This window comes from Ichthyophthirius multifiliis (genome assembly GCF_000220395.1).
Source record: "Ichthyophthirius multifiliis unplaced genomic scaffold scaff_1120509250834, whole genome shotgun sequence".
Lineage (NCBI taxonomy): Eukaryota > Ciliophora > Oligohymenophorea > Hymenostomatida > Ichthyophthirius > Ichthyophthirius multifiliis.
Window position 1 is genome coordinate 50002 of NW_004086454.1, and position 25820 is coordinate 75821.

General features: G+C 17.4%; 8 protein-coding genes across 8 annotated transcripts, besides 21 other annotated features; 6 read left to right on the forward strand and 2 right to left on the reverse strand. All coding sequences in view use genetic code 6, as the record gives it.

Annotated features, from left to right (window-relative positions):
- The first annotated feature begins 273 nt into the window (after window positions 1–273).
- Window positions 274–338: a microsatellite.
- Window positions 280–350: a microsatellite.
- Window positions 297–347: a microsatellite.
- Window positions 351–360: 10 nt separating the features above from the next.
- Window positions 361–3630, forward strand: IMG5_097460 (karyopherin kap123, putative; the record flags this gene model as incomplete). The annotated part of the gene is made up of 1 exon (XM_004035507.1): window positions 361–3630. The coding sequence occupies one exon, from the start codon at window positions 361–363 to the stop codon at window positions 3628–3630; it is 3270 nt and encodes a 1089-aa protein (XP_004035555.1).
- A 304-nt stretch (window positions 3631–3934) lies between these two features.
- Window positions 3935–3975: a microsatellite.
- A 2879-nt stretch (window positions 3976–6854) lies between these two features.
- IMG5_097470 (hypothetical protein) lies at window positions 6855–8073 on the reverse strand (the record flags this gene model as incomplete). The annotated part of the gene is made up of 3 exons (XM_004035508.1): window positions 6855–6958; window positions 7078–7945; window positions 7993–8073. 3 exons carry the CDS (start codon window positions 8071–8073, stop codon window positions 6855–6857), a joined length of 1053 nt encoding a protein of 350 aa, XP_004035556.1.
- An 842-nt stretch (window positions 8074–8915) lies between these two features.
- Window positions 8916–9093: a microsatellite.
- Window positions 8917–9037: a microsatellite.
- Window positions 8919–9125: a microsatellite.
- Window positions 8920–9017: a microsatellite.
- A 129-nt stretch (window positions 9126–9254) lies between the features above and the next one.
- Window positions 9255–9287: a microsatellite.
- Window positions 9288–9929: 642 nt separating this feature from the next.
- On the forward strand, window positions 9930–10394 carry IMG5_097480 (hypothetical protein; the record flags this gene model as incomplete). Its single annotated transcript, XM_004035509.1, has 2 exons — window positions 9930–10000; window positions 10055–10394. 2 exons carry the CDS (start codon window positions 9930–9932, stop codon window positions 10392–10394), a joined length of 411 nt encoding a protein of 136 aa, XP_004035557.1.
- A 44-nt stretch (window positions 10395–10438) lies between these two features.
- On the forward strand, window positions 10439–11211 carry IMG5_097490 (protein kinase domain protein; the record flags this gene model as incomplete). The annotated part of the gene is made up of 3 exons (XM_004035510.1): window positions 10439–10674; window positions 10735–10958; window positions 11159–11211. The coding sequence occupies 3 exons, from the start codon at window positions 10439–10441 to the stop codon at window positions 11209–11211; spliced, it is 513 nt and encodes a 170-aa protein (XP_004035558.1).
- A 1831-nt stretch (window positions 11212–13042) lies between these two features.
- Window positions 13043–13109: a microsatellite.
- A 459-nt stretch (window positions 13110–13568) lies between these two features.
- Window positions 13569–13608: a microsatellite.
- A 464-nt stretch (window positions 13609–14072) lies between these two features.
- Window positions 14073–14125: a microsatellite.
- A 1001-nt stretch (window positions 14126–15126) lies between these two features.
- IMG5_097500 (hypothetical protein) lies at window positions 15127–15935 on the forward strand (the record flags this gene model as incomplete). The annotated part of the gene is made up of 2 exons (XM_004035511.1): window positions 15127–15203; window positions 15296–15935. 2 exons carry the CDS (start codon window positions 15127–15129, stop codon window positions 15933–15935), a joined length of 717 nt encoding a protein of 238 aa, XP_004035559.1.
- Window positions 15213–15285: a microsatellite.
- A 1810-nt stretch (window positions 15936–17745) lies between the features above and the next one.
- Window positions 17746–18445, forward strand: IMG5_097510 (hypothetical protein). The gene has a single exon (XM_004035512.1). It carries the CDS (start codon window positions 17896–17898, stop codon window positions 18340–18342), a length of 447 nt encoding a protein of 148 aa, XP_004035560.1. The 5' UTR covers window positions 17746–17895; the 3' UTR covers window positions 18343–18445.
- Window positions 18446–18999: 554 nt separating this feature from the next.
- Window positions 19000–19035: a microsatellite.
- Window positions 19036–19573: 538 nt separating this feature from the next.
- Window positions 19574–20276, reverse strand: IMG5_097520 (hypothetical protein; the record flags this gene model as incomplete). Its single annotated transcript, XM_004035513.1, has 3 exons — window positions 19574–19935; window positions 19981–20059; window positions 20097–20276. 3 exons carry the CDS (start codon window positions 20274–20276, stop codon window positions 19574–19576), a joined length of 621 nt encoding a protein of 206 aa, XP_004035561.1.
- A 417-nt stretch (window positions 20277–20693) lies between these two features.
- Window positions 20694–20732: a microsatellite.
- Window positions 20728–20768: a microsatellite.
- Window positions 20769–20869: 101 nt separating this feature from the next.
- Window positions 20870–20929: a microsatellite.
- Window positions 20930–21709: 780 nt separating this feature from the next.
- IMG5_097530 (hypothetical protein) lies at window positions 21710–24717 on the forward strand (the record flags this gene model as incomplete). Its single annotated transcript, XM_004035514.1, has 3 exons — window positions 21710–22463; window positions 22514–23253; window positions 23314–24717. The coding sequence occupies 3 exons, from the start codon at window positions 21710–21712 to the stop codon at window positions 24715–24717; spliced, it is 2898 nt and encodes a 965-aa protein (XP_004035562.1).
- Window positions 23999–24035: a microsatellite.
- A 111-nt stretch (window positions 24718–24828) lies between the features above and the next one.
- Window positions 24829–24871: a microsatellite.
- Window positions 24831–24863: a microsatellite.
- Window positions 24872–25806: 935 nt separating the features above from the next.
- Window positions 25807–25820: part of a microsatellite that runs on past the window's edge.

Sequence of the window (25820 nt, forward strand, 5' to 3'; positions counted from 1 at the left end):
AATATATAATTAAAAAAAATAAATTATAATTTTATTGCTATTAATAAATATTAAAAAACATAAAATAATTTATATATTATTTATAATGAAAATCTAAAATTATATAATATGAAAATATTTAATTTATTAAAGTACAAATTTATTTAATATTAATAAACAAATCATATTTTCTTTTCAATCAAAAAACTTCTTGTTTTTACATAAAAAATATCTGTTTAAAAATAGTAAATTTATATGTCTAAAATTAAAGGTTAAAAATTAGCATTTTACAATAATAATATAAAAAAAAAAAAGCTAAAAAAAATTAAATAAATAAAAAAAAAAAATATATAAAAAAAAAAAAAAAAAAACTTTAAAAAAATGTCCTAAGAACAATAACAACCCCTTCCTGAAATAAAAAATATTGAAGAAGCCATTGAATGTATGCGTGGAATTCTATCAGGTGATAACTAAAAGATTAAATTAGGTACAAAAATAATGAAACAATTTACCAAAAAGACTGAGTCAATAGCTATATTTACGTACATCCTAGCTAATTGTAATGACTAATCTTTAAGACATTTATCAGGTATATTATTAAAGAGAAATATGGTTATAAACTTTGAGAATTTAAATGCCGATGCATAAAAGGATTTGTAAAGAATTCTTTTGGAAAGATTCTTTTTAGAGACATAATAATCAGTAAGAAAATATATAGGAATTTTAGTAGGGGTAGTTGCCAAATTAACTTTAAGTGAAGGAAAATGGGAAGAACTTTATAGTACAATTTAATAATAAATTGATGCAAGTAATTAAAATTTATAAATGAGAATTTATGGAATTTAACTTTTGGAACTTGTTTTAGAATATTCTTCTCATTCTTTGAAAAACTTATATAAGAATTTCTTACCTTTTTTCTCTTCATCTTTGTAAGATTAAAACAAACAAATAAGAATCGGGGCTGTGAGATGTCTTGTCAATATTTTCGAAGATATTCATGAAATGAAACAAGAAGAATTGACTTAATATAAATAATTAATAAATCCTATATTGTAAGTATTAGAGAGTTTAATAGAAGAAAAAGATGAAGATTTAATATTCTATTGTTTCGATGCTTTGAATCTGTTAATAGAAAATAAAAAAACAATTCTTGATACTCACCTTGTTCCCATTGTAGAATATTTATGTTCACAAAAAGTACTATTTAATCCTCATTTATCTAAAAGAATAAAGGAAACTGCTTTAGATTTAATTTATTCAGCAACTGAATTCCACAAATCTGTTTGGAACAAAAATATTCCTGCATTAAAAGCTTTAATAAAAACAATTTGTCATATCGTAACTCTTCCAATTTAATAAAAAGAGGTCCTTTAAGAAGGTGAAGAACCTATACAAGACATTGCTTTGTGGCTTTTACAAACCTTCACATTGAATTTGAATAAGAAAAAAACCTTTGGGATTATTCTCGAAGAAATTACAACATTTATACATTCAAATGAACCTAATAAAATGAATTCCGGGTTTCTTATTTTGGCCTAATTAGCTGAAGGGTGTTATGAATAAATTGCAAGAAATTTATAAAATCCCATTATGAATGATTTTATGCCTAAAGGACTTTCTCATCCTGCACCTGAAGTTCGTGGAGCTGCAATCAAATCTTTAACTTATTTCGCAGATTATCTTCCTGTAGATATTTGCAAATATCATTAAGTAATAGTTCCAGCTGTATTAGGATGTTTTACTGATTTGGATGATATCAAAGTAAGAGAAAAGGCTGTTATTGCTTTAGATATTTTCTGCGATAATCTCGAAGCTGAAGATCTTTTGATTTATCTATAATCTGTAGTCGAAAAACTTTCTTTTATATTAACCTCTTCCCAAAATGCAACTCCTTTGATGAAAAGAGTTTCTATTTCTGCACTAGCCTCTTGTATTTCAACTGTAGAACATAAATTTGGACCTTATGTACATTAAGTAGGAAACCTTTTACATTATATAATTTTAAATTCATAAGATATTCCTTTAAAATCAGAAGCAATTAATTGCTTGGGAAAAATTGCAGGCGCTTTTGTAAAAGAAGATAGAAAAGTTTACGATTCATATGTATAACCTTGTGTTGAAATTGTTTATTAAAATTTGTTATAAGCTGATGATTTTGAATTGAGAGAAGGTTGCTTTGCATTCTTTTATAATTTGGCTAATGCTATTGGAAATGAATTCGAACCTATTTTTGATAAAATAATTGAATTTACTTTAAAATAGGCTGCTTCTGAAGAAGGACTTTATTTGGATGGAAAAAAAAAGGGAGATTTTTCATTAGATTCTGATTCAGAAAGTGGAAACGATAATTTGTTAGATGAAGGAGATGATCATGGACACTAAGGTCACTTAAATGTTAAAACATCTTTTATAATGGAAAAATCAGCTGCTATTACTGCTTTAGGTTAATTCGCAGTAGCTTGCCCTATGAAATACGCTCCTTATTATGAAAGGGCATTGGAAATATGTGAATAAAACTTTAATTACTTTAATGAAAATGTCCGTTAGTAAGTATCGAAATGTTACAAAGATTTGTGTATTGGAATGGTGATGACTTCAAATAATGGAAAATTACCTACTTACGAAAAAGGCTTGCCTGTAAAAGTACGTTTCTAAGAGAAAATTGAAAACGTAATTCAAATTGATATCTTTTAAAAATTCCTTTATTACTTAAATGAAGAAGAAGACCCTGAAGTAACTGCAATGGCAATAGAAATGTTAATCGAAGTTTTCAAAAAACTCGGCCCTGCTTCTTTTGATAAAAACTTAGATGATTTAACTTTGAGTATAATTAATCTTCTTGAAAATAAAGACGAAAATTCGGATGATTCTTAAAAAGAACTTGAAGGATATGTAATTGAAGCTGTTTGTGATCTTATTCCAATTCTTTGTAAAGTTTTAGGCGATTCCTTTGCTTTACATTTCTAGAAAATCTATCCAAAAATGCTTGTTTATTTAAGAGAAGACCGTGAATTAAATGAAAATGTTTATATGGTTGGCTGCTTCGCTTAAATTTTTAAATATACTCCTAATTTCTTATCTTTTATTAAAGATTCTATTTTACCCGTACTTTTTGAAAAAATCACTTTATAAGATGATGACATGAATAGAAATTTAGCATTTTGCATTGGAAATATGGTTGAAAAAGGTTTATAATACGTATAAAATTTTCTTCCTTAAATTTGTGGAATTCTCAAAAATATATTCGCAAATTCTATTGAATTAGCAGCTAAAGATAATGCTGCAGCTGCACTTTGCAGAGTTATGATGACTGTACCCTCATAATTCCCTTTAGATTAAGCTTTGGAGTAGATTTTGGCTATTGTACCTCTTAAAGGAGATGAAGAAGAAGAAAAAACTATTGTTTAGACTTTATTATTTTTATGTAATAATTATTCTAATATAGTTTTAACAAAAATAAATAAAATATTGGAAGTCTTTGTAGACGCACTCGGAGGTATTAAAAAATATAAAATCAATTAAGATATGTAAGCTTAAGTTGTCTAATTCTTATAGAGTGCAGTCAATTCTAATGAAGGTTATAAAAGTTTAGTTTAATAATTAGTATTAGCTCACCCAGAAAAAGATAAAATTGTTTAATTATTGTCTTGATTTTTTTATAGTTTATTGTGTTTTTAAATTTATTTTTTAATTAAATTTTAAATTTTTTTTTATATCCATTAGATATAATACAAAAAAAAAATATATTAATATTATAATAAAATACTAATATTTATTTAATTAATTATTATATAATTTTATATACAATTATAAAATATAAATTTGTTTATTTTTTAAACATGAAAATAGAATTTATTTTAAATTTTGATAAATGATTATTGAAAATTTTAAAATAATATTAATTTAATTATTGAGTATAAAAATAAATTTACAATTAATAAAAAATTAATTTTTATAAATAAAATATATATCTAAAAAAACATACATTAAATAAAATTAAAAATGTTGACATTTGGTGATGAAAAAATTGATAATTAAATTAATTAAAGTTTACGAAGACAATCGTCATAAATAAATTCGAATTTAAATTAATCAATTGTTGAAAAAAATATGACTATAAAAAATGAAAATTTAGTTTTATAATCTCCTAAAAAACGTTTTGAATAACTTGATAAGATAAATTTTTCTGTAAAAGAAGCATCTAACAAGCCTTAAAAGTAAATAATACAAATATAAGCAATAAACGATGTAAAAAATGTATATGTATTATTAAAGATATAAAAGCTATTATAAATAAAAGATTTAATAATCTTAATTTTTTTAATAATATTTGACTATTCGTTTGAAATATACTAAAATAACACAAATATAACAAAAGGAATATTAGTTTATATAATATCTATTCTTTTAGTTTTCTTAATTATTCCAAATATAAAATAAATTAATGAAAAATAATTAGAAATAATTTATTGGGTATTAAAAATAGTTACGTTTGTAATATATATGGAAACCCGAATAATAACATTAAGTAAAATTGCATTTGAAAAATAAAATTTTAACTTTTATTTTGAATAAACAATAGTATTTTATTGTGTTCTCTTTTCATATTTTGCTTTGATAATTTCAAAAAAAGTAATAATATTTTTTATTCTTTTCATTTATTCTTTATTACGAATTATACCTTCATCTTTTATCTTTTTATTAATAACTTTTGTAATATTTATTTCTATTGTGTATGTTTTTTCAGAAAAAAAAAAAAACTAATTAAAATAAACACTGTAAAAAATTCCTTTTTTTCCTCCTGAAAATTCTAATTAGAACAATCTTATTTATTCACCAAATTTTGGTGGTAATAATAGTTAAATGCCGAATTTTTTCGAATCAAAAAATATAACAAACAACTAGGTTGTATCTCCAAGAGTAAATAATAACAATATAATATCTCAAAGAGATGGATTAGAAACGAACCGTGAAATAAATATAAATAAAATTGAAGATAATACTACTAATAAATAATTAAATACAGAAAAAGATAGCTAAATAGATATTGAATAACCAATAAATAACATAAAAAAAAACTCTATAAAAAGTTAACATATAGAACTTTATGATGACAATTAACAGTAAAAAATATAAATCTAAGACTTAGTCTTATTAAATATTTCTTAGGGAATTGTACTTATAAATTCTGAGCTGAACGAAGTTGTATATGCGAATTAATAATCACTAAGAATATTAAATTGTAAAGTTGAAAACATATATTAATGTTTATTAGAATAAAAAAATATCTATAGCTTTAAAGAAAAAGTTGTTAATTTTTAAGATTTTATCAACTAATTCGAAAAACCTTTACATATAAGTGAATTATCTTCCTTAAAAGGACTTTTTTTAAATTTAGATCGTTTTAAAGAAATAATGTATTGTGCAATTTGTAAATAATAACCATAAAATTAATATAAATCATAATTGAGCTTAAAATAGTTTTTCGAAGATTTTGCTATTTTAGAAATAGAAATGCAAAAATTTAATGATAATTTTGTTTTATTTTCAATTAAGCCTACTGAAAATAATAATCCTTTTTCGAATATGTTTTAAGCTATTTCTAATATGTCATTTTTTATTTCCAAAATGATCACAGAACTCTCTATCGATGTGAAAGATATGCATGAATACTTATATACAATCAAAAACATGCCTAATTAATAACTTGATTATGAAGGATGTATTGGAAAAATCTAATCAATAAATGAACTTCTATAAGATTTCTAAACTTCCTCTTTGATTATCTCAGGAGTTTTTTAACCCCTCAAAAAATAAATTAATCTTTAAGAACTTATTAATAAAGTCATTCTTAAAATGTAAAAAAGATCAAATAATAAATTCAATATTATACTAAATTATAAATAAAATGTTCCTGCCATTATTTTTTAAGATCCTGATATTTTAGATAGGGTTTTTTATAATTTATTGCTTTATTTTGTAGATCTTAACGAAAATGTTGCTATTTAAATTAATACTAATAATTCAAATACTTTTATTAATGTAATATTTTGTTTTTTTAAAATCATTTTTTTTTTAATAAAATTGTATTATTTTATTTTGATATTTTTTTTTTGAAAAATAAGGTTTGTATTAGCTGCTAAAAGTAAGACTGTAATTAAAATGAAAATATAGTATTTGCTTTAAATGATAAAAATGCTTATATTACTAATGTATATATGTTAGAAAATATGCATTATGGAATATTACTTAGTAATAGCTTAATATAATAGCTAGATTCTAATCGCAACGGAATTGTATTTACTTCAAATTAACATATTTCTTTTAATTTTAATTTGAGTTTATGAAAATATATATTTATATATAATTATATATATATAATAGAATATTATAATATAATCTTAAATAATAACATATATATTTAAAATGCTATTTTATTTTTCCTATTATATATTTAAATATTTTTTTAAATTTAATAAATAAATAAATATATTATTTATATTATTTAAATCTTTAATTAAAAAATTAATGAATTAATATTAAAAACCCTTTTGTAAAATATCACATCTATATTTGATGTGAAATATTATAACTTTATTTTCTTTTTTATAAATAGTATTTAAATCGATTATATATTAAATTTATCTAATTTATTACAAAATATTTATAATGATTTATTAAATAATAAAATAATTAAAAGTTAATATTAAAAATGTAAAAATAAAAAGTTTTGATATTATCTAAATTATAATAAAAAAATATATATTCTAAAACATAAAAAGCTTAATATACTTTTATTTTAATATTTTAAAGTTATTTTTTGTAAAGAAAAAATTCTCTATATCTTTAAAAATAAAATAACTTTTAAACTCTCATCAATCAAATCTATGCAATTCATCATAATAAGTATCTTTTTCAATATTTTCAACTGAAGAAACAATCTTTTCATGGAAATGAACTCTTAATCTTTTTAAGATATCTAATTATTAAATTCTATTATTTATTAATATAATTTTGAATTTTTTTTTAAAAAAATACCTTAAGGTTTATTCAGAATTTTATTCCGCTTCATCGTCTCCACATTATTTAATATTTTACTTAAAGCGTCTTTTAATAATTCATGAGTTGATTCATTAGACGAGATAGCTCCATTCAGGTTTTCAATAAGATTTTTAAGTTCTTCTAATCTAGCTTCTAAACTTTTGATTTAACCTTTTGAATTTTCGATGGATTCCTCAGTTTTTTTAATTAAGCTATTCAAATCTTCAACAGTGATAATATTAGAAGATTCCAATTAACCTAATTATTTTTATAATTCTTCTAATAATTATTCAATAAGTGAAACGATTCGTTTCAATTTATCTTAATCAACTTTATTCGAGGTACTTAATTCTGTCAAAACGCTAACAATAGGTTATACAAAGGCGGAAGTTTTAGCAGGGACGTGCTTTTAAATTAATGCAGTAACAGTAACTAATCTACTTTATGTTTTAGCTTAAATGAAAGATGATTATCTTAAAGTTGCCAAGAGTTCTAAAGCTTCTTTGCAAGCTTTTATTGCTTCTTAATAATCGGCATGAGCTAGTTCGTATCTTTTTGTTTAATCTTCTAAACTATTTCTAGCGTTTCTTAAAGATTCTTCAGATGTAGATAAGTTGGATCTTTCATTATCTAAATCTCCTTATTTGTTTTTTTATTCTTCGTAATGTTATCTTGTGGTTTCTTTGTCAGATTCTAAGCTATCATGAACACTTTTTATTTATTATTATAATTAATCTTAATCATTAGAGCATTAGGCTTTTCTTCCATTAATCCATTATTCACTATCTTGATTTTATTTAGTCAATAATTCTTCAACTTAGTCTAATACATTGTTAATTTCGTTCAATCTTCCTGAAGGATCCTATGAAAGCATGTGCATTTCTAATAAATTGTTTAAAGCAGATCCAAAAGGATTGCTTTTGACCTTTTTTTTATTTTTATATTATTTTTTTAGAATTTTTTTTTAAATACTTAAACTAATTCTGTATCAGATAAAGCATATATTGCTGAAAATAAGGATAAGAATACTAAAATAGTAGTGAATTTATTCATTTTTTATATATTTTTCTTTTTTTGTATTATATTAATTTTTTAAATTATATATAATTACTTTTTAATAAAAATTTTTAATTATGAATTTTTTTTAGTTTTTGTTTTATTTTCTCTTTTATGTTTTTGTTTATATTTTTTTTTCCTTTTTAATAAAAAATCGGTTTTTACCTTTTCAAAATGCTGTTTTTCATTTTAGCCGTTTTAAGAAAATAAAAATAAAAATATAAAACGTAGGTTGCTTTAATTTTTATTTTATTATAAATATTAATAAGCAAAAATTAAAAAAAATATTCATAATCATAATGTTTAAAAAATAAAAAATACGAAAAGTAAGATAAATAATAAATGTATAAAAAATATAAAAATATAATATACACATATCTAATATTATATTTAATATTTATAAAATATAAAAATATTGAATTAATATATTATTAATTAAATAAAAAAACAACTATAAAATAAATATTTAAAATATTATTTTTAATTTATTATTTTAATTAAATAAAAATTTTAATCTTTAAATAAAAAAATCATATTTTGTAGATAATAAATAATTATACACAAATAATTATTATAACATCATATAATATAGTGTTTAAAAAAGTAAAATATTCATTAAAAATAATAATAATTTTAAATCATTTTTATTTATTTTTAAATTATTATAATTGAAAGCTTGTAAAATAAAAAAAAAATAATACATTAAATTTTAAATATTTTTATCTTAAACACTTATTTAAATAATATTAATTTTGATTCCATAAAAGGGTTTTATTTATACATATAAATAAATATATATGATTATTTATTATTAACAAATTAGCATATAAATAAAAATAATATTATTATATTATAATATTATGATTATATTATATTATTTATTATATTATTATATTATTATTATTATATTATTATATTATATTATTATATTTTTATATTATTCAATTATTATATTATTATTTTTTTATTTTTTCATATTATTAAATTATAAAATTTTATATTATAATAATTATTATAAATATATATTTATATAATTATAATTTTTTATATATTTTTTATTAAAATATCTATTTTTTATTTTTAATATTTATATATTATATGAATATTATGTTTTAATATATTTATGTATAAATATTTTTATATTTTTTATAAGAAATATATATAAGCAATTTTTTTAATTTTATATTTATTTAATATTTTTTTAATATTTTCTATAATTTTATATTTAAAAAAATATTAAAAATATTAATTATATTTTTTATATATATTATATAAATTTATTAATTTAATTTATATATAATGTTTATTAATATTTTATCTATACTATTTTATAATATATCAAAATATTAATTTTTTTTTATAAAAATATTATATTAATAATAAAAAGATAATTAACCGATTTAAAATGCAATTTTAATAATTACCAAAAACACATAGTTTTTCAAAACATTAAAACTCTTATTCTTAATAAACAGGCTTTGACTATTCAACATGTTAAATGCATATCTAATTAAAAAAAAAATAATTTTTATAAACAAAGATAATACACGTATTTTTAGATAGAAATCGTTTAATAATATCAAATGTAAAAAATATATATATTTTTTTTTTTCTAAAATAAATATTAACAAAGGAAGCATATAAAAAATAACCCAATAAAGCAATAACAATAGAATTATAGGATTGTGTCAAATGGTTGATAAAAAAATAATCATCTGATTTATAATATACAGGATTAAAAATACTAAAAAGAACTATAGATCCATTCGATAGCACAAATATAAAAACATAGGAATTTGAATTTTAAGCTAACCACTTAATAATAGTTTAATTAAAAGAGCATTTAGCCAAGCATGTATTTTAAAATGATTTTTAAGATGAATATTAACTTTTGGCTTAGGTGGGTAAGGGAAATTATGCAAGGGTAAAAATATATATCAGTAATTATTTTTATTTTCAAAAAAAATAATTATTAAAGGTTTTTTCTGCAAAGCATCGTATAACAAATAAAAAAATAGCAGTAAAATGTTTTAGTAAAGAAAAATTAATCAATTCAGAAAATGGATTAGTAAAAAAAATATTTTTTAATTTTTTTTATTTTTTTTTTAATTATTTGGAGAATTCTTTGTACAAAGAAATTAAAATCTTATAGAACTTAGGATCACATTAAAATATTATTGAATTCATATCAGCCTATGAAGGAAATAATACATATTATTTAGTTTTAGGAATATTAGAAGGAGAATCTTTGTTTTCTGTAATCAAAAAATCAAAGGAAAAAAACAAATTTACTCATTAAGATATACAATTAATAATGAAATAAATTTTTGAAGGATTAAAACACATAAGTGAACGAAAAATAATGCATAGAGATTTAAAACCAGAAAATATAATGTTCAAAGAAAAAGATAAACTTGACTCTTTAGTAATTGTAGATTTTGGTTTAGCAGAAATTGAAGATGAACTTCCTTATTTATTTAATAAATGTGGAACTCCAGGATATGTTGCTCCTGAAATAGCAAATTATTAAGAAAAATCAGAAAATGGATATTCGGGATTGTGTGATGTATTTAGTGCTGGTATAATATTTTATACTTTGTAATTTTTTTTTTTTATTTTAATATTTATTTATTTTTGCTTTAAAAAAAAAAAAAAAAGATTGTTCTATAAATCTTTATTTATTGGTAAAAAATTTAATGAGGTTTTGAAATTAAATAAAGAATGTAATATTAATTTTTTAGATAAATCTTTTTAAGATTTACCTTTTGATACTTTAGATTTGCTTCAAAAAATGCTTGAAAAAAATCCTTCTAACAGAATTTCTGCTGAAGATGCTTTAAAACATTCATATTTCAAAAATGAAAAGGAAAAGCGAAAAACTTGTAATGAAATTTTAATTGAAGAAAAATAAGAAATTATTAGATTTAGTAGCTTTGATGAAAAATAAAATAAATAAAAAATAAGCACTTTAGATGATAAATTTAATGAAAAATAAAATAATAATTTAAGTATTAATTCATTTTCATAAATAAGCCAAGAATAAATAACTTCTTTTGTGCATTAACTACAAAATTAAATATAGAAAAATAACAATTAGGAAGTATATAGCAATTGTTCTATTGCAAATAATTTTGATTTGCTAGGTAGAAATAATACTGATACAGAATAAAATACAGAAGAAAATAAAATAAAAAATATTAATGATATTAATATTAATAAATAAAGTAATTTTAAAATTATTACATACACATTATTTATAAAAATAAAAAAGTTGAGTTGAAATTAAAATAAGTAAATGAAGAAGAGGAAAGTATTGAATCTCCAGATATTAAAATTGTGAAAAAAATTAAAATTCATGGGTAAAGTAAATTCTCTTAAATTGATAATTTATAAAACGATGAAATTATTGAAAATATTTAATAATAGAATAAATGTGAAAGTAATTAGGAAGATAAAGATGACTAAAATGTAATTTAAAATATTGAATAAAAAGAAAAATAGTGATTATTTAATATTATAATTAGTTTGAATAAAAAATTAAATTACTTTTTATTTTTTTACATCATTTCTTTTTTCATTTATTTTATTTCCAGGCAAATTAAATTAAAAATTATTTATTATTTTTTATGCATTTACTTTTTTAACTTATTATTTAGAAATTTTAATATTTACCTAAAATAAGAAATACAGATTTTTAATAAATGCTTGTAAATAAAAAATAAGATGTATTTCATATAAAAATATTTAAATGTAAATATATTTATAATATTTTCTATTAATTCAATATTGTTATTATTTATTGTAAATTACCTAATATATTTTATTAATGTAAATGTAAGTGTGAAATAGTTTTAATTTTTTTTCTCTCATTTATAAATTACGAATTTAATTAATTTATATTTTTACTTATTCTTGCAAATAAATATATTTGTGTTTGAATTATAAAATTATAATCAAAATATTTTTATTATTTATTTTGTTTTTTATATAAAATTTGTATTTTTTTACATAATAAATGCTTTTTCTCGTATATATAGGAGTTAATAAAATTCTATGATATATCCTACTAATCGAAGAGATATCGAACGAATTAATGGATTGAAAAAAAAAATTATCCATCCATTTTTCGTACTTATTTTAGAATAAATATTTTGTTTTTATCTCTTAAATCGATTTCTGTTTGGGCTGACTGTGGCAAGGTAAATTGATGAAAAGGACCCTCAAAACAGTTTAATTTGCATAGACTGAAATAAATATTTCAAATTAAATTTTATAAAATTTATATTAATATATGCTTAAATTTGTTTAAAACAAACCAATATAAAAATTAAAAATTTTTAAATTTTTAAACATTAATTTTAATATATGTCTAATTTTAATAAATATTATTTTTATGTATATTAAATAAATAAATTTTAAAAAGAATATTTAAAAAATAAAAGTTAAAAGCAAACAAAATCAAAAATCCGACAAATTAAAAAGTATTGATGGGGATTTAATTGATATATTTTTTGTTCAAAAACATTTTCTAAATATTGTACTTAATAAATTTATTTTAAATATGATAATTATGCTATTTCTAATTTTTATATCATAGAAACTATATTATAAGATTATCTATTCATGAAATAAAAGTATTTATGTTTTGTTTTCAAACATTTTCCTTGCAAGAGATAATTAAATAATTAAATAATTGAAAATAATGAATGGGGCAAATGGAAATACCAACCTCTTTCTACTAAGTAGTTTCTAATTTATTTTTATTAGTATTACAAAAAACGGATTGCAATATTCTGCAATTTTTTGACCTATTTTTTTTACTATCTAAAAAAAAAAGTTTAACATTTAGGATGACTAATCTTAAAAAAAATATTTTAATATTATAATTTTTTGATTTTTCAAATAAAATAATAATTTAATAAGCAAGAATATAACAATATAAATATTATAATAATTAAAATAAATCTATAAATATATATATATATATATATATATATATATAATATATATATATATATATATATATATATATAAACTAAAAACATTTTTATTTTTATTACTTTATTTTAAATTATAATTTAAAATATTTAATATGGGGGTAAAATAATAAATAAGGTTTTTTAAAAATTGTTTATAATTTTTTCAATTTTTTAAAATATCTTGCCGATTAATTTCTTAATTTAAGTATATTTTTAATTTTATATTTAATAAAATATGATTTTTTCTATAATATTTTATTTAATTGTTCATCTAAAATAATTCAATATTGAAGAAATAAAATTTTTAAATTTAATTTTTAATAAAATAATATTTAATTAATATTATTTTGTTCAGAACGTCTAAATTTACAATGATAGATAGTCAAAATTCTATCACAGATAAATTTATAGATTAATATCATCATTTATCATCAAAATTTGTTATTAATCTAAAAAGATGATTTTAACAATTAGTAATTAATTAAATTATAATTTTCTAATAAATATTTATTTTAATTTTTAAAATTATTTTATAATATTTATTATTATTTTAATTTTAACTACAATATATTTTAATTAAGACAAAAATGCATTTTAAATTTTTTATTTTTATTTCACTGCATAAGAAAAATGAATTTATTCTATAATGATATAAATTATAAAATATATTAAATTAATTAATAATTATTATCAATTTAGTTTATATTAATAAGTAAATATCTTATTAACTCAATTTAAAATCACAATTTTATAAAATTAAAAAAAAAAATCTATTATTAAATTTATTTAATGACACTTTTTTTAATAATTAGTGTGATATTAAATTGTTTTTGTATAAAAAATTAAAATTATAAATTAATTTTATGAAAAAAAAAGAAATTGATAATAATATGAATATCTTTTAAATAGCAATAATTATCTTTTAACAAAGTTAAAAAAAATGTCTTAAAAATTAAAATTCAAAATAAATAGCTAAATTATTTTAAATAATATTTATATTTCATGTTTAGAAATTTTAAATAAATTTTTTTAAGAAAATAAATATTTTTTATTAAAATAATTTTTTTTAATTTTTTTCAAATTAAATCACTAAAATACATACATATATATATTTATTAAAATTTATAATATTTTATTACATAATATCATTGCTTGCATATTTAATATAATATTAAAAATAATTTTTTTTTATATTTATATTATCTTATTATTTTTAAATGCAGATATTTTTATTTGTATACTTATAATTATATCAATATTTTTTAATAATAGTATTGATATAAATAAATATTTCTTTTTAATATTGTTTATTTTTATTTATTCTGTAACTTTTTTAATAGAATTAATCTAAAAAAAGACGTGTTTTTGAGAAACAAATATAGAAAAATATAAAAATAAATAATGTGAAAATAAAAAGAAACTCAAAAATAATATGCTAATTTAAATAATATAATTTAAAAATAATTTTTTTAAAAAAATAAAATAAAAGAAATATAGTAAAGGGAAAACATGCGAAAAAAATTTAATCTATTTAATAGCTTATCAGTATTTTTTGTTATTCTAATAATATGTTCAAATTATTATTTTATGCAATTTTATTTTATAGAATCTATATATAAATCAGTACGTAAAAAAATATTAAACTTAATATAAATTAATTTTAACTCAGGATTATAAAATATTAGCAATATTAATAACTATTTATTTTAATTTAAATGCATTTTTTATGTCAATTAATTATTATTAATCAATTTTCAATGATCCAGGATATGTTTAAAGCGGTATTGTATTAAAATATATTTAAAAATAATAAATTTAAAATTTAATAATAGAACAAATATTACAATAATATTGAAGATGTAAAAATGAAAGCACAAAAAGAATAATAAATAAAATTAATAATAAGAAAGAAACTTAAAAATAGTAATTCAAATTTACAAAACTAAATTGGATAAAACGATCAATCTTTAAGTGATTAAGAATTATAATACTAGTAAAATAATATATAATATTTATAAAAATAATTATAAATATAAAAATATAAATAATATAAAGCGATCCTATTAAGAGTATGTAATAAGATGGTTATTGTTTCAAATGTAATTAAATAAAACCTATGAGGGCACATCATTGTAAAGATTGCTAATTGTAAACATTTATATATATATAATATTATATATATATATATATATATATATATATATATATATATATATATATATATTTATATTTTATTAAAGATGTGTATCGAGAATGGATCACCATTGTCCTTGGATTGCTAATTGTGTAGGAATTAATAATCATAAGTTTTTTTTTTTATTTTTGTTTCATGCAGTTTAAAGTGTAGGAACTTGCTTTGTATCTATTTCAATAGATTATTTATTTAATGATCAAATGTTTTATAAGAATACAGAAAATAAGAAAAAAATATTAATTATTTCATGCTGGTTTATGACTTTTGGATTAACTTTATCAATTGGATATTTATTTATGACTTAAATTAGTAGGTTATTATAGAATATTACAACTGTAGAATCTCATGTACCTGAAATTCATTAAAGGGTAAATTAATATGCAATTTTTATAATTTAAAGATATTTATATAAAATAATTATCCGAATTATTCGATTTTATTTTTAAATTTAAGGATTAATATAAAATAATTTTAATAAATTTAATCAAATTTTTATTTCAATATAATTTATATAAAAAAATTAGTATGTTTCTTATTTTATAAAATTCTAATTTTATTATCCTTTATATATTTATTTTTTAATTATTTTAATTAATGTATTAGAATCCTTTCAAAAAAAGTATTAGTTCAAATATAAGCGAAATAATGGGATATAATAAATTCTTTTGGTTTTGTCCATGTTATGAAAAATAACCTATCATAAAAAATAGTTTAAAATATGTTTAATTTCAAGAAAATGTACTATGATTAATAGATCTACAAATAGTTATATAATAAATAATGATAATATCTATTTTCTTTATATTATAAAATATATGATTTAATAATATATAAATAATAATTTAAAAAAAAACATTAAAATATAGAATTTAAAATTCAATTTTAATAATTTGTTTACAATTTATATAAATAATACACATTATTAATTTATTTTTAATATAGTTTTAATATTATAATTATGAATTAATTCAAAAAATAATTTTTAATTACCATTTTTTATTATTGATTATTTATATTTTGATTTATATATATAAATATTTTACAATTAAATTTTATGGAATATTTATTTATTTAATTATTCTATTATAATTTACTTCGAATATATAATATTATTAATTTTCTACCTTTTAAATATAAATATTTTTAATTTATCATAAAAAATTAAAAATTTAATGATTTCAATCCTTTATTTGGCATGTGTTTTACTATGAATATATTTTCCGCATATTTTTTGAAACAGAAAATAAAAAAAATCATAGTATTTAATCCTTATAATATCATAAGTCTAGTAGATTTTCGATATAGTGAAAATAAAATAATTTAAATATTATATTTATTTTTTTGCGATATAAGACTTGTGATAGTCTAATTTATATGAATAAATGAAAAACCTTATTACAAAATAGTTTTTTTTTTAAGGATAATGATAATTTATTAATAAATATACTATTAGAATCTACAATATTATCAATAAATATTTTTTGTTAATTAATAATTTTAAAATAAAAAATAGTTATATTGAATTGACATTAAAATTCTAATAAAATATATTCAGTTAACATTTTTAAAGTAAATTAAAAAATAATAATAATAAATAGTTAATTATATTAATTTATAAATAATATTCTTTAGTTTTATATAAATTTATTTTTAAAACTAAAAAATATTTTATGTTTATTTTAATATCTTGTCGAGTAAATATAAAATGCTTATAATAATAAAATAATGCATATGAATCATTCATATAAATTATTTTTACTTTTTATATAAAAAAATAAGTAGATTTTAGAATATATAAAAATAGTAATTAACAAGCTTCTTTGTAAATTTTAAAAGAAAATCAAAAAGAATAATAATAAAAATCATAAATAATAGAAATAGAACAAAATCATAAAACTCTTCTAAAATATAAGATGGTTAGAGAATATAGCTTAAATCGGTTTAAGTTGTTTTGTATCATTAATTTTATCTTTTATTATGATTCGAACTAAAAAAAAATCCATTCATGGTTTATGTCAAAAAATTTGACTTATCTTTTATATATTCATTGATAACTTTTTTTATATTTAAAAATAATATATGTTATTTTACCAAATTTACTTTATTTTTATACAAATGTAAAATTAATACACCAAGAAAAATAAAGACTAACATTTAATAAAATAAAATATTTAACTAAACGTAACTTCCCAAAAAACTTAAAATATTGAAGTAAGGCATAAAAATATATTGAAAACTGATAAAAGGTTTAAATTTTTACTTTTTACTTTTTTAAAAAGAAAAAAGAGATTCGTATAATGAAGGGTTAGGATATTAAAAATAAGATAATTAATATTTTTAATAAAAAGTTTATTAATTTTACTTAAAATATGAAATTAAAATAGTTTTTTATAAAAAATCAAACATATATTTTTTTAACAACTTTAAATTTAATAATAGAAGTTTATAAGTTAATAAAAATTCTATAAGGGATATTGAGCAATAATATTGAAAAAGTCCAATATGAATATTTATTAATGAAAAAGGGTATTTTACTAGTCGCATAAATGACTTTCTATTAAACATTATTGTCTTTAAAAGAGATAACTTCTTTATGCTTTATGTATTTATCAGTATTTTTGATTTTATTTATTGCTTCTTATTTTTATGTTTCATATTTTTATTTGGCCTCATCATTTCCAAATTAAAAAATTAGACTCAAATCTATTAAATAAATTTAATATTTACTTTAGGTTGGAAGTTCTTCGCTTGTAATATCTTCACATCGTGTATATTAGAAATCAAAATTTTCAGAAAAATTACTTTATTTTACTCTTTTTTTCTTGCCATGTATTTTTACATAAGTATAATGGTATGAATCTACTTAAAAATTTATATTTATCTATTATTCTTTCCATTTTTTTATAAATTTTTATAAATCTTCAGTTAGATTTTTCTCCTATAAATATAAAGGTGTATATCCATATGCACTGTCAATTTAATTTAAAAAATAAAAAAATACTATTATGCCAATTATAGGGTAATTTACTATTTTTATTTTATTTTACTTTTTATTATTATATATTTTACTTTAATCTAAAAAATATTGTATGATTATAAGCATTAACATTGAAAATTATATAAATAATTAAACAATCGGAAAATCTTATTAATTTAAACAAAATATAGATGGTGATTAATATTCATGGACAAAGTTTTCATAAGATTTTTTTTTAGTTTCTTCTTATAGTTTTTAAAATTCATTTATATTAGACTTTTATTATATTATCCTTTGATTAATTTGTTATTCTTGGCTCATTTTTATTTTATTTTTGAAAAATTTATTTATTATATTTGATATTTATTTTTAATATATTTGTTTGTCTATAAATTTAGTTTATGATTTCAAAAAAAAATAAAAAATAAAAAATGGAAATAAACATTTAAAAAAAATATTAGTATTCTTAGAAAAATAATTTTATTTCTTTTTATAAAAATATATTTTAATTTATTACGATTAAATTAAGATAAACATTAAGATTTATAAATGAAAATAAAACCATTTTAAAAAAATTAATAAGGAAAAAACCAAATCAGAATTCAAATAAAATAAAAATAATTTATGTCAAAAGTTATGTGACATTATTATTATTTTTTAAATAATTAATATTTTTTTTTTATCTTTAAAAACAAAATAAAATTCATCATTTTATTTTTTCGAATTTATTTTATTTTATAAACAATCTCTTTTTTATATTTAAATATAGAATGTTTATAATTTATTTATTTATTAATTTTTTTATTTATGAAAACATAAATAAAGATTTTATATAGTCTTTTAATACATGTAAAAGGATATTAAATTATAATGATTTATAATATATAATAAATCTAAATTTATATTATATATATTTAATAATTTTAATAATAATTATTTAATAAAATATTATTAAGTTATAAATATATTTTTTACTAATAATTTATGAAAAATATATATTTTATATTTTCAATTATTTTATTATTTTTATAATACTAATTTTGCTTTTTTATATGCTAATTCTGCAATTTCAATTTTTCTTTCCAAATTTTTAATAGCATACAATAATTTTTCTTCTTCTTTTTTTAATTTTACATAATTCATAGTCTAATATAAAAATTAAAATAATATAGGAAATCAAATATAAATAAATAGATAAACCTATGGGGCGTCTTATTAATTATTGGATTCAAAAGTTTCATTTTATTTTTCGAAAATCTTTCTTTTTCTTTCTAAAGATTAAGCTTCAGTTTTAGCAGATTTAATTTGCTTTTCAATTTTATCAATTTTTTTTTTATTTTCAGCCATTCAACTTGTATGTGATTTACCTTAATCAAGTTCTCTCTTTAGAGATTATTCTTCATCTTTTAAAGTTTAAGAAATTCTATTAGCTGAAATTTTTAATGATAATAATTTTTTATTTTTTTCATCAATTTCTTTCACATATTTTTTGTTTTCAATCTGTAGTTGATAAAAATCAATAAACTTCAAATCATCACCCATTTCTTCTTTTTTTTATATTTAATTATTAGTTTTTAATATTTATCTTTCTAAATTTGTTCTTTTGCTTGTATATTTTGCAATTAAAGCATCTTTTTATCTCAATTTTTCTTCAAAATATTTAATTATTTTTTCGGCTTCAATTTTACCTGTCCTACTATTTTCTCCACCTTATTTTATTTAATTTATTATCTTTTATAAAATTATATGTATACCTATTAATATTTCTCTTTGAAAATCAAATGCGTCTTTTCTTATTTCTGTTATTGCCATATCAGTTTCTTCTAAAATAGCCTTTTTTTTTTTATTTATTTTTCAATATAATAAATACTCTTAATGTTTCTAAAATTTAATCTGATTTTATACGTCCTTCATCTATTTATTTTTTCAAGGCATCTTATTCTTATTATGCAATATCATATTTTTCTTCATTCGTTAATAACATACTTTTTTTATCGATATTTTTATCTTTTTTCTTGCTTTTCCTTTTTTTCTTCTTATACTTCTTCATCTCTCACTATTTCTTTTCTATTACGGAATATATATGAATCAAATAATAAGTTTTCTCGACGAATTTATTCCATATCTTTATAAAGTGCTTCCTGTAAATTTTTATTTTATTTTTGTTTTCTTTTATATTTTACTAATTTTTATGAAAGTTCTTCGACTGTTATTAACTCTTATTCTTCTTCAGTCATTTCTGGATGCTTTTCAGTATTCATTTATAATTAATATTTAATTTTTTAAATAATTTTTTTATATATTAAAATTAGTTGTATTTTTAATATAAAATTTTTTAAATAAAAAATAATAATAATTTTACAAAATTATTTTTTTAAATGATTATAATATAATAAATATTTAGAAATAAATTAAAAAAAAAATTAAATTTATGATATTTTATATAATTTATTTTTTATCAAAATAATTATTATAAAAATAAGAAATTTTATTAAAAAAAAAAATTAATTAAATAAATTAATATAAATAATAAATAAAATAATAAGATATAAAATAAATATATATTATATTAAAGATAAAAAAAATAAATAATTAATTAATTAATTTATTTCTAATTAAAAATTTTAAAAAATAATTATAATAATATATATATAAATATATATAATATATATATATATATATATATAAATATATATATATATAACTGAATAATATTTTTTCTATATAATTAAAAATATTTTACAGTATTTACTTTTTCTTTCTAATTATATTATGAAATATAATAAATAACTTTTTATTATATTTTAAATAATTTTTTTTTTTTATGAATTAAAATATTTTTACTCCAAGATTATAAGATGAAAATGTAATATAAAAATAAAGAAAATTATAATATAAAATTAATATAACTTTATTTAAAGTTTTAAATTTTGTATTAAGATGATAATTAATTATTTTAAAATTAAGCCTTGTTAAATTATCCGATTCCAATTAAAGGAGAAGAAGAAATATTTTCATCAAAAAGCATTCCTTTTTTTTCAAATTAAGAATAAAATATTTTATAATAATATGACTTTAAAAGAACATGTTTTTATAAAAAAAAAAAATTAATTAAAATATATTTTTTAAAAAATAGCAATTCAATCAAAGAAAAAAGTTAATATTTTTAAATAATATAATACTTAAAAAACTAAATAAAATATAATACATTAAAGGTAGAATTTTAATAAGAAAATTCAAATACAAGAAATTCAATAAAAGAATAAATAATTTAATTAAATCCATTAAGTAAAAAATAATTAAAAATAAAATAAAAAAAAATAAGGCCAAAATAAAAAAATAACTCCATAAAACTCTATATAAAAAATTAATGAAAATATTATATAAAGTATAAAGATTGAAGAGTCTAAGCCATTTAGAAAACGGCAAAACATATTAGCACCTGATTTCGGTATTAAGATGACGGTATGGAAAAAAAAATGGATGGAAATATTTTACTAAATAGCTAAAGTAAAATTATTAACCAAAAGAACAATCATATTTTTCAGACCAGAATTATTAACAAAACTATAACTAAAATTAATAAATGATCCGACAAGTAATTATTCATATAAAATCAACAAAAAATATAATAATGAATACAGTGAAGGGTTTGATTTAGTTAAACAAAAAGAATTCAAAAAATTTAAAAATATAATAACATATAAACAATATAGATTTTTAAAAAAGAAATTTTAATAAAAATTAAAATTCTTATTATACATTAAATAGCATATTTCCAATTAAATAATATATAAACAATTGAATAGGTTTTTAAAGTATTTACCAATATTTAATTCTTTATAATCTTAATATATTTTTTGGGAATTAATAATATTTATATTTGCTAATATAAATTTTGTTTTTTTGCCTTTAATGTATTGTTTTAAAATTTAAAAAACTTTTTTAATTAATATTTTTATTTAATGGTTATGTCCTATTGTCTTTGGAATAGATATATTTATTAGAGCGAATACTTAATATTACGAAAAAGGAAGTTTGATTGAAAAGCATTCAAATTTTTTCAAAAAATATTTAAAAGGAAGGTTCGTTTTTGATATTATTAGTGTTTTATCTTTAAACTATACTTTTTTTGGATTTTAGGGTTCTTATTTATTATTTTTCTTAAGATTTTTATATTCTTATAAAATTATTGATATTGTGAAAGAATATTTTCTATTAAGAGTTCACATTTCAGGTATTTAATAAAACAAAAAGATCAACTTTTTTTACATATATAATAATAAGGTATAATTTCTCTTATTATTCTTTTTGCTTAAGTACTTTATATATGTCATATATTTTCTTGTGTATGGTATACTATAGGTAAATATTAAATGGAGTATAATTAAGGTTGGCTAATATATTATAAACTATAAGAATAAACAAAACTGGACTTATATTTGCAATGCTTCTATTTCTCTGTTATTACAATGTCAACTACTGGTTATGGGGATATTGCTGCCTAATCAAGTTTGGAAAGATTTATTTTGATAATTTTCGCAATAATCTCATCAGGATAAGTTGGATATACAATAAACTCTATAGGGAATATACTATATGACTTTAAATTAAAAAATGATTAGTTTTTACAATAATTGGCATAGATGAATAAATATTTTAAATACTTTAATGTAGACATAAGTCTTTAAGATCGTGCAAGAAAATATATTGAATATTTATATAGCGATACAACTATAGATAATAATATTTCTGATTAATCTTTATAGTAGTTATCTGTTTATCTGTAGCAAGAAATAAAAAGAGATGTTTATTTGAAAATTATTAATAAAATAAAAATCTTCAAAAATTATTTTTCGTCTGAGTTTTTAAAAGCTTTAACTTGCAAAATGAAGGAGATTGTTTATTCACCAGACGAAATTATTATTGAGGAAAGAAAGAAAAAAGAACCTTGTATATATTATATTAACTAAGGAAATTTAGAAATGTATTAGTAAAAAGATAATTTAATTCCAAGAGAAATTACAGTAAAAAATAAAAATTAATTTTTTACTAAAAAACAAAAAAACAAACAAATAAACAAAAAGAAATTATAAGATGGAGATAGCTTTGGATTTGAAAATTTCTTCCAAGAATCTTATGATATATAAATAAATATAAAAAGTAAGGGAATTTCAAGTATTATATGTCTAACATTAACTGACTTTTAAGAAGTTCTTTCCAAATTCGAAGATTAAAGAGAAATATATTCATTTATTAAGGATTAAGTCAGATACTGTAATAGATTTGATAAAATTTCAATTAAATGTTTTTCTTGTGGAATGTTTAATCATACAGTAAGTAAATGCCCTTATCTATTTTACGGACAGCAAAAATAGCTTATTATTGATAAATATTTATTTAGTTTAAAAAATAATAGAGGAATTATTAAAAGAAGTAGAAAAAGGATAAAAATAAATGCTCTATAATTTTAAAATTATTTGGAAGAAAAATTTAAAGAATTTAATTTAAATAACTAAGATATTATTCATTAAAAATGTATAGAAAAATCCGACACTTCTTTTACTTCTTCTTTTTCTTCTTCTAATTCTTTAGTTTCTGAAGAGTTTTTAGAAAGTAAGGAATAGAATAATACAAGTGATTCTGATACACAAAGCCCTAAAAATAAAGAGGATATTTAAAGTGTTAAAAGAAATTCTTTGAAAATGATAATAAAAGAGCCATAACAAGATATAAAGAAGGGTTTTTAAAAAAATTAGAAAAGCAATTAAGAAATCAATAAAAAATAAAATAATAAAAACATAAAATACTATACAAAAACTTTATTTAAAGAATTAATAGATTTTGATTAAATTCAAGAAAATAATTATGAAGATTAAGATTTCTGTAAAATTAAAAAATTCCAATTTAAAAACATCTAAAATAAATTTAAAAAATTCAAAGAAATAATAAAAAGCAAGAAAAATAAAAAAGTTTAAGATTTATAGAATATTTTCAATGCTTATATTACTCAATAATAAAATAATAATGCTTTTTAAAATAAAAGTACAAATAACAATAATGATAATAATGAACTTTAATTCTCAAAATAAAAATAAATAAATAAGTAATTCTTTAATTTTAAGTCTATAGTAAATTAATAAAATATTAACTCAATTTTCTAAAAAAAAAAAATTACTAAACTTTTATAAAGCTAATCTACTTTAAATAAAGAACAATTTTAAATTAAACCGGATTTTATTAAAGTTATAAAAATGAGAAAAACTAAAGAATAAATTTATGATGTCGAAGACTTTGATTAATTAAAATATTTTCATATTTATTTTCCTGAACATAATTTCAATAAAATAATCAGACAATATAATTATGTAAATTAGATAAACATTGAAAAAATACAGAAATAAGAAATTGTTTAAAGTTAAGAAATTTTGAGGGCAACTTCTAGAAAATCTAAAAATTCTAAAAAGGGTTAATCATTATTTTCTAAATGAAAATGTTACTAATTCTTCACAAATATTATATAAACACTTAATAATTTTAACTTTGACAGAATAAATATTTACTAAAACTCTTTATTTTAAAAAATAAAAAACTGTTTCAGTATAAAAATACAAAAAATACAAAAAATAAAAAAATAAATAAAAAAACATCATTTTATAAATAAGTAATCAATAAAAAAATCATATTACATTTTTAGTAATACTAAATTATTCTTATTATAGATTTAGACTTTTCTATTTTTTATTTAATTTTTTAGCTTTTTAATATCTTAGTTCATAACTAATATCAACAATATTATCCAAAAATTAGCTATCTTCCATTTAATTTTATTTAACTTCTGCTTATATTTTTATTTGTTTTTATTCTTTTTAAATAAAATTTTTGGTAGTATAACTATCAATTTCATCTCTATTATACATAAGTCTAACTTAGTGACTACAATTTTATTTGAAATAGCTATAAAAATCATCATTTTATTTACTCCTTTGATATTCTTAAATATTAGAGTAAGATCTTAATCTATTTTATTTACTTGTTTAAGTTTTATAACCAGAATCTCCTTCCTATTCTATTATTTTAATCATTTTTCTAGAAATCGAATTCAGATGATTTTTCGAAAGTTCTTTTTATAAATCCTCTGCCATATTTTTCAAGAAGTTTTTATTCTCAGAAATCGAGCTAAAAGAAACATCATTTTAGTATTAATTTTATATATAATTATATATTATATTATCAGCAGAATTATTTAATATATTCTCCATTTTGTTCATATTTTACTTTATTTAAACTTTTTCGTTTATTTCAATTTTACACAAACTTTATTTCGTAAATTGTAATGGCTAATTTTATTTATATAATTTGTGATATAACTAATAATAATTAATGTTTTATAGTAATTTATCAATTTAACTTTAATGTATTTTTATTGAATTTAATATTTAGTCATTTGTTTGCAATATATCTAAGTTTTATTATTCTGCTGTTTCTAGCTGATTTTATAATATTTAATTATTTAATAATTCTCTTTAGTATAATTTTTTTTATTTTCTGTATTCCCTTTCTAACAATGCTTTCTTTTTTTTTTTTTTTTTGT